Here is a 7,500-nt window from a genome sequence, read left to right as displayed (position 1 = left end):
AGTATGTGGGTTCTCTAATAGTCTGAAGTGAAGTGATGACATTTGACATCTTGTTTATAGTAATGGGGAAATTTAGTCTACTGTAATTTCTGCTTACAGAGAGAAAAAAGTGTCATACCGTGAGTAGGTAATAAGGCAATTAATTTGTATTGGTGCATGTAGTGTTTCTCTCGTGATTTTCTAATTTCATGGTTGGTTAATCCAGCATTCTTAATCCATTGACCACTGAACCATCCCCCATTGATGAGTAAAATGGTCTGGCAATAGACGTAGTAAAATCTATTATTTATAATTAGTATAAATACACAGGTGATTATACAAAATCGCACACTCTCATTGGCTCGCTATCTCGGATTATCAGCCGATAATCACCTCGACGGACAAAATGGCTGCCAGTAGTCGTTTTGCCCTTGCAAGTGAAGATGATTTTCGCGTTGAAATGTTTTTTTTTCTCTTTTTTGAAATAATCACCTGTGTATTTATACTAAAACAATTATTCGCCTCAGGCTCAGTGATTATCGGTGAATACTCACCTCGACTTCGTCTCGTTGAATATTCACCAATAAGCACTTTGCCTTCGGCGAATAATTGTTAATTATATGGCAAGCAATTCTCAGGCTAAATAAAGCATTCTGATTGGTCCATTTCTGTATTTTTTCTATACCCAGGAAATTCAAGTCGAGTGAAACACAGAAGTTTTTAAAATGCAGAATTTTATTTTTTTCATCACACCAGTACAATATTATTATAGCAAGCGGAAATTTAGTTTTACAATTATTATTAAAAGGGTGGCATTCAAAATTCACTGATCGAAGATGTAAGTTATGAACATTCACCAAGCGGAGTGTCCGATCACTCAAATCACAATACCATAATAAATTATAATAAATAACTTACTAACCGTTCTGGGGATTAGCCCTCAGTCATTTTTGTACGGACCTTGTGCTGCCACAACCTCAGTCCAATATTCCCCAGTAGGGCCCTCGTGCTCAGGTAGTAAGACTCCTTGGAGTCAATGGGTTTGGTTTGTCAAGCAGATGCTCGGAAGAACATGGTTTATTTCAAAAAATCTGTTTAAAATAATCCAAGTTGCACCTACAGTAAATTACTTAAATTCACTTGGTTTTGATCTTTTCTAAAGGTTCTGTGATGATGATGATGATGACTTGGCAGCCATGGAAAGTAACTTTTCACAGATTGAAAGAGAGGAAGTAAAAAGGTAAGATTGATTTCCAGTAACTCTGGCCTCAAGCATAGAGTCAAAGACAAAAAAGAAAGGTGGAACATAGCCTGCACTAGCTACTGTTATGGTTGGCCCAAGAGGCATATTTCACAGCACTGCTCCCCATTCTCTGTGCAGCTTTGCTGCTTGTTAATATGCCTACCTCCGGCTATGCAGGGTAGGTGGAACATACCATGCTGTAGCATTCGCAGAGAGATCAGAAACCTAGTTAACTTTTGCAATCATGGATGGTTAATGGTGTAATGTGCCTGTGAGAAGAATAAGCTACAGTAATTGCTTGGGAAGTGTTGAAAGGCATGCCTTCCATAATACCAGGCGGATGCTCCACCATTGATTTATGTCGCTTATCGACAATCTGAGACAAAAATCTTCAGACATTATTTTCGAGAAAACTAGTCTAGCACAGAAGTCCCAAAAAAAATCATCTTTACACCAACAATCAACCCCCTTGCAATGTTGAAACACGCTTCGTGATCACTGTCACATGATTAGGGGGAGGGGGATCGGAGAATTCATGCCTGGAATGAAAATTTATCTTAGCATTATAAGCTTGTTGATTGGACCAACCAAGCAGTGTTATGGGAGTTGTAGTGGGACTCTGATTTTCAGTTGCCCTTTTACCTATTATCAGGCAACATTGTCATTGACCCCAAAATGAAGGCAAGAGGTGGTTTCCTCCGAAACCTTTTCAGTAATTACTTCTCATGAAATAATAGCTCTAAATATGCGCTTTCAGCTATTACTAGGAACCTGGCTGGGAAAGTACCTTTGACAACCATTTCTTGTTGCATGACATACAGAAAGGTCAACTGTAATTGTAATGACAGCCACTTTGTCTACCCGGTTTTTAACTGGAGATGTTATGGTATAGGCTTCCTGGGCGTGCTTTGGGCTTGTCTTTTTTTTTTTTTTTTTTTGGGGGGGGGGGGGGGAGGGGTCAATTAATTTACTTAAATGTTAAAAAATAGATGAAAGTGTAAAAACAAAAAATCAAAATAAAAATGTTGCAAGGGTCATGGTACTGGTTCTTTTATGTTACAAGAGTCGTAATGTTACTCTCTCTCTCCAGCTCCAGAATAGCACGGCTTGAGGATGAAATTGAGCAACTGAAGGAATTGAATGAACTGAGACGACACAGAGATAAACTTAAAAAGAAGGCCAAGAAATGATGAGGATGTCACAGAATGTTACTGCCAAACAGTAGTTCAGACAAAGTTTAGGTCTGCAAATTAGAATGGTTATTTCATTTAATAAAGGGAAAGTCTCGACCGTTTGGTGCAGCCAGCCTAGCCTCTCTTTGGAAGAAACACTGAAGCTCTCCATGCAGTTAAGAAACAATATTTACGATGAGGACAAAAATAATTTTATCAGGTGAAAATATGAAAATTCTTTTTGTGTTCTCATAGGTGTATTACACCTGAAGACACCGGAAATTATAAAGTTAAAATTCTTTATTTTCACCCATTGAAGATTACTCTCTTAATTCTCTTTAATAAGCCAAAAGCCATCTGAGAACAACTCTTACAAAAACGAGTTAATCGTTTTTTCCCTGGTCAAAGCCACAAGGTTGTGTTCTTTTGTTTGATCTTGTTTCTGAAGGGCCCACAGATGGATTTTTCGCATGCTGCTAAGGAAGTGAAATGTTACTTCCAGTGACTGACGTCATCATATCATGACCAGAAAACCCACTCACAAGCAAAAATCACTGCACTAACTGTAGTTTCCATCGAAGGTTTCTCCTCGCCCTTCCTCGCCCTCGTTCTCAGATCAACTGCCCATGTGTAAACGAATACAAATTATCAAACCACTGATTAAATACCCAAATTGCATAGCACATAGACAAATTTAGAGTTTTCTTTTATTGTTCATGTGACTATGGGCGTGGCATGATGACGTCATATTTAGGGTCATTGGTTTACAAAAGTTGAAAACTGACCAAAATAATGCCAAATTCTCTCAAATTACTTAACCATTACATTCTCAGCAACACACCCCAAAAAGTACGTCAGTGGGCCCTTAAGTTGGGTAGAAAAAAAGGCAATGGATAAAAACGAACATAACAGGTTTTTGCCTGGTGTTTTCATTTTGTACCTTAACAGTCCATTGCAGATGTTAGACACCATTTACCACCAATTTGTCTTTGATCTGAAGGGACAGGTGACTTTTCATGGTTATGCATTATTATTGCCCTAGGTCTGTGATTTTGTGCAGAGAAACCTTGCCCTTGACTGTTCTGCAAGTTCCGATGACAAACTTGTAAACCCCCCAAAAAGAAACAATTTCATAAAACCGAAATCTACTGATAGGGAAGATTAGTTTTAAGACCCGTACAAAGTACAAAATTAAAATTAATGGTTATTTTCATCATCTCCACCAATCTCAGTTACAATACTTTATTGAGGCCACACAGTTAAATTAAAAGAGCAGTTTACATTATAAACAAACTATTGCTCAGACTAACACTAATCATCTTGTCATTGCATAAAAAAAAAAATAGTGCAAGGTTTTTGTGAGACCAGTGCTAACTCTAGCCTCACTTTTTCTCAAAAGAGTACAACAATGGAAAATTAAATGCCCAGTAAAAATACTACTACTAGTTACAATAACAAGGAACAGCTGTGTATCAAATACATGTAATATCATTATTTTCATGGATCAGATGACTGAAAGCACGGAAATGCAAAATATCCACAATGACAAATCTGAAACAAGAAGAAATTCATAACATTATTTTTATCCTGATCCTTGAAAAATGAAATGTAAACATTGATATAACTGTTGCTTGGTATTAAATATTTCCTACTTCCCAGCAGATCTATTGGTTACCACTTAGGAATCCTAGAAGGACCCAACAACACCTTTTCTACTTGGTTAGTTAACAATTATTCCATGAGCGTGCGTTGGATATGAGATGGTAAATAGCCAAAGAGCTGGCTATAACCAGTCTCATATCCAACAAGCGCGAATGGAATAATTGTTTTATTAAATTCCTTAAACTCCAAAAACTTGGAAATACGAAATGCAAGCGAAATCGAAAAAACTTGATGAAGATTAAATATTGTGTAATAGTCCTTTTGTCAGACAGACGTAGGCTAATCGCAAAAAAATTTCTTTCCTTTTTGCGTACTTATAAATGTCGGAATTGATCCAGAGTTTGTACAAAACAAGTCTTTTTTTTCATTTTTGGCTTTATTTAGAGAGAAATTTCGCTTTCCGTGAAAAAGTTTTTAGCTTAGCAACGCTTAGCGCAATCATTTACCATATAAGGTCAAACTAAGGTATATGAACTGATAACCGAGATTGAGTGAACCAATCAGAGCACGTGAAATGCATTACCTGAGGTTAAAAATTTAATAAATAGGAAATATAGCCCAATGAACTTGGTGCAAGACATTATTCTTTCTTTGACATCTAGCTGGAGTTGTCCTGTATCGCCTTTAGGTTTTAACTCTTTTGCCGCTCTCACAAAAAGGGCCAACTGGGCTTCTTTATGCCAATCAGGTTGCTTAAAAATTTCTATACAATTCATTATTAAAATAATATTTCATACAAGTCTCTTTTGGTCAATAAGTTTTTCATTGTTTTTTGGGTTGATAAAAGTAATCTTCATACCAGCGTCGTCGAGATCCACGCTGTCGGTCAAATCTAGCTTCCATTTCCTCCAACACTAAAAAAACCGCAAGTGTACATACACTGTAAGTACAGTATTTTGTTACCTTTATTCCTTGATTTAAGAGACCACATACCAAATTGTTTAATACTTTTTTCCACAAAATAGTAAATAAAAATACAGAGAAAAATCCATTTTACAATTTAAAGAATGCCCTTGATGGGATCAAAACAAGCATAATTTTTATGTTAAAAATACACAAGATCTGCCTATTTGTGCAACTATTTTCCATAACAAAAGAGGAAAAACTATTAATACTGTTTTTGTTCCAATGTTCTGAAATGACTGACAACATTTAAAAAGAAACGTTTCTGTGATATTAACCAGAACTTTTAAATACTTACATTTTGGAGTAAACTTAACAACCAAACGAACACTTCCTAAAGAATAAAATTAAACAAAGGATTCAATAACTTTCCAAAAGATCAGCTTTAATTAAATATCATGCACAGTTTAACCCATTGACTCCCAGGGGTTCCCCATTAACGAGTAAAATCGTGTGGCGTTAGACAGAGTGAAATACTAAGTCTGGCTGGTTTGGATGTCAAAGGGTTAATTAATACTAATAGGGCCTACATATCATGTCACCGAATTCTTCTTCACATCACAATTCTTTGCTGTTCTGAACAATACAAGGAATTATAGTAATTAAAAATGTTCTGCCTGCGTGATAACCTTTTCCTGTATTTAAACATACAGCTGTACATGTATTTGGAGTGTTTGCTCCCAAAATGTGAACCACCGTTCTGTCTCCAGAGAAACATGTTTTGTACCAAATGAAACAATAATTTTGTTTAAAAACCTCACGAAGACCGTGTTTTGATGCCTTCCGTGATACAAATTCAAGAAAAGACTGCTGCCATTCATGAAAAAGTAGTCAATACTTGAAACACTACTTGGAATCAAAGCAATAAATGAAAATACTCTAAGCCTTTTGTCTTAAATTCAGTTCTCTAGAGAGTTTAGAGAATCGTAACAAACAGTCTTGGATTTTTGAAGGAAGTTGTGAACATCCAATAACAATTATAAGTTATTATTATGCTACTGTTGCGACTCCTTTGCGAATACAAACCTTCTGCCGCTTTTAAAAGGTCAACAGCTTTCTCATGATTCTCTCCTTCAACGCTCTAAAAAGATTAAAATAACATCTCTCTTTATTTACTTCAATAATCACTTACTGTTACAACACAATAACTTCCACCTACATAAAAAAACCCTCTAAACAACGGATTATGAAGGGTACACATATGCAAGAACATCTCTTTTATCACATTTGTCTCTAAGGGGTTTCCCACAGAGGAGTAAAACAGATGCTGGTTCGACAGTGTTAAATCTGTAAATGGCCCTTTAAGGAGAGAAAAGGGTTAAAGGAACATTCTCTGGAGCAATTCAGAGCCACCTGAAATGTTCCAATTGGGAAGGTTGTCAATCCATTCCAGAGCTTTTTTTAAATCTTTGCAAAGAGTTTCACTTTAGCCTGCTTACTAGATTCCAGTAACAACAAATGGTGGTGTTTTTATATGGATTGCCTCACGCTATGGTAACCTTTTCCATCAGAGTATTGAGTGCTGTTTTCCATGGTAACCTAACATAGCTGCTTGGTGATACAGTGTTGTAGAGTCAGTCCTTCTAATAGAACAGTTTTTTAAAGTGGTTTGACCCTCCTTAAATGGAGCTTTAAAGTGGGAAGGAGTTTAAAATGTTACTATTTTAGTGCTGGTAACAACCGACATTAAAATGCAGTTTGATAGAAACAATGGGAAATAAGAGGAGCGTTTTTAAATAGAGTGCAGTCCAGGCTTAGCTTCATAAAACCTAATTCCAAGTCATTTTCATTTTTGCCAATCCTAGTATATAAAGACTTTTCAGGGAAAAAACCGTGTCAAGGAGGCAAGCCCAAAGGAGAAAAGTGTTTTTTCTACTAGAAGCAAATAACTTACACAAATTTCCACAGATAACATTATTCTTAAATGTTCTAAGTTAGGCTTTGTTCAATTAACCAGCCTTAATGTGTAAAGACGATAAAATAATGTTTAAAAAGTTCGCAGCAAGTCATTTTAATGCAGTAACTATTGCAAAGACATTCTCCTTTGACTTTTTCCTACACTAAACTTGTTAAATTTTTTCTATCTGTAGATAGCCAAAGATAGGTATAGGTATAGAAATCCAGTCTTGAATATTTGGTGACCACAAAAAAGTTGAACGACGAAAAATAAACATGGAATAATCTTTCTGAGATGTTTGTGAATGAGAAGACATATTTACTGTGCGAATACAAAATCTGCAAAAACTTTCATTTGATTTTGACATTTCACATTGTGCCGCAACCAATCAGAAGCCAAATGAAAACACAAACTAATTACTGTTAGTGGTTGTGGTTTAGTTTTCTCACATTGGCTTTTTACTAGTGTTCATGTTTTTTGGATTTTCACAGTTATCTTTTTCAGAGTTAACTGAATAGAGTGTAATGTGAAGTGCTCGATTTCTATCCCATATGAACCATATGAGCGTTACCCCTACTGATTGAAATGGGCCCACACAAGGACAGAGAAAAACCCTGACCAGGGCGGGAATTGAACCCACGACC

The 7,500-nt window shown here is 36.1% G+C and overlaps 2 protein-coding genes across 4 annotated transcripts in view; one reads left to right on the top strand and one right to left on the bottom strand.

Moving 5' to 3' along the window:
• LOC138058887 (protein SPT2 homolog) overlaps window positions 1–2,523 on the top strand; it is a 7,747-nt gene extending 5,224 nt beyond the window's left edge. For all 3 annotated transcript variants that reach the window (XM_068904333.1, XM_068904335.1, XM_068904334.1), the window contains exons 5-6: window positions 1,142–1,219; window positions 2,313–2,523. In XM_068904333.1, coding sequence (XP_068760434.1) covers window positions 1,142–1,219; window positions 2,313–2,412 — 178 coding nt within the window. In that variant the 3' untranslated portion in view covers window positions 2,413–2,523. The remainder of the gene's footprint in view (window positions 1–1,141; window positions 1,220–2,312) is intronic.
• A 1,097-nt stretch (window positions 2,524–3,620) lies between these two features.
• LOC138058888 (protein lin-7 homolog C-like) overlaps window positions 3,621–7,500 on the bottom strand; it is a 15,212-nt gene continuing 11,332 nt past the window's right edge. Inside the window, exons 8-11 of the mRNA XM_068904336.1 lie at window positions 5,986–6,040; window positions 5,258–5,293; window positions 4,856–4,910; window positions 3,621–3,945 (exon numbers count right to left, since the gene is read on the bottom strand). Of these exons, the coding sequence (XP_068760437.1) occupies window position 3,945; window positions 4,856–4,910; window positions 5,258–5,293; window positions 5,986–6,040 (147 nt within the window). The 3' untranslated portion in view covers window positions 3,621–3,944. The remainder of the gene's footprint in view (window positions 3,946–4,855; window positions 4,911–5,257; window positions 5,294–5,985; window positions 6,041–7,500) is intronic.

This window comes from Montipora capricornis, chromosome 8 (genome assembly GCF_036669925.1).
Source record: "Montipora capricornis isolate CH-2021 chromosome 8, ASM3666992v2, whole genome shotgun sequence".
NCBI lineage: Eukaryota > Metazoa > Cnidaria > Anthozoa > Scleractinia > Acroporidae > Montipora > Montipora capricornis.
This window is presented reverse-complemented; position numbering and strand designations above follow the sequence as displayed.